Here is a 359-nt window from a genome sequence, read left to right as displayed (position 1 = left end):
CTGCTGCCCGCCCTGCAGGAAAGGACAGGGGGCCGGGACGCCCCCAGAGCCCCGCTCTGCCTGGCCCTGGCGGGACTCCCCGCCGCCCCGGAGGGCCGGCTGGAGGAAGAGGAAGAGGACAGCGAGGACAGCGACGAGTCGGACGAGGAGCTCCGCTCCTATATGGTCCAGGAGCCGAGCGAGGAGAGCGAGGAGGGGGCGCCGCCCGTGCCCGTGGTGGTGGCCGAGAGCCAGAGCGCGCGCCGCCTGCGCAGCCTGCTCAAGATGCCCGGCCTGCTGCCCGCCGCCCTCCGCGAGGACCTGGAGCGCAAGAAGAAGGCCGTGTCCTTCTTCGACGATGTCACCGTCTACCTCTTCGA

The 359-nt window shown here is 71.9% G+C and overlaps 1 protein-coding gene across 1 annotated transcript in view; it reads left to right on the top strand.

Moving 5' to 3' along the window:
• Positions 1–359, top strand: part of AATK (apoptosis-associated tyrosine kinase) — a 13852-nt gene that overhangs the window by 11536 nt on the left and 1957 nt on the right. Inside the window, exon 3 of the mRNA XM_015559778.1 lies at positions 48–345. Coding sequence (XP_015415264.1) covers positions 48–345 — 298 coding nt within the window. The remainder of the gene's footprint in view (positions 1–47; positions 346–359) is intronic.

The sequence above is a fragment of the Myotis davidii genome, unplaced genomic scaffold (assembly GCF_000327345.1).
Source record: "Myotis davidii unplaced genomic scaffold, ASM32734v1 scaffold211, whole genome shotgun sequence".
Lineage (NCBI taxonomy): Eukaryota > Metazoa > Chordata > Mammalia > Chiroptera > Vespertilionidae > Myotis > Myotis davidii.
This window is presented reverse-complemented; position numbering and strand designations above follow the sequence as displayed.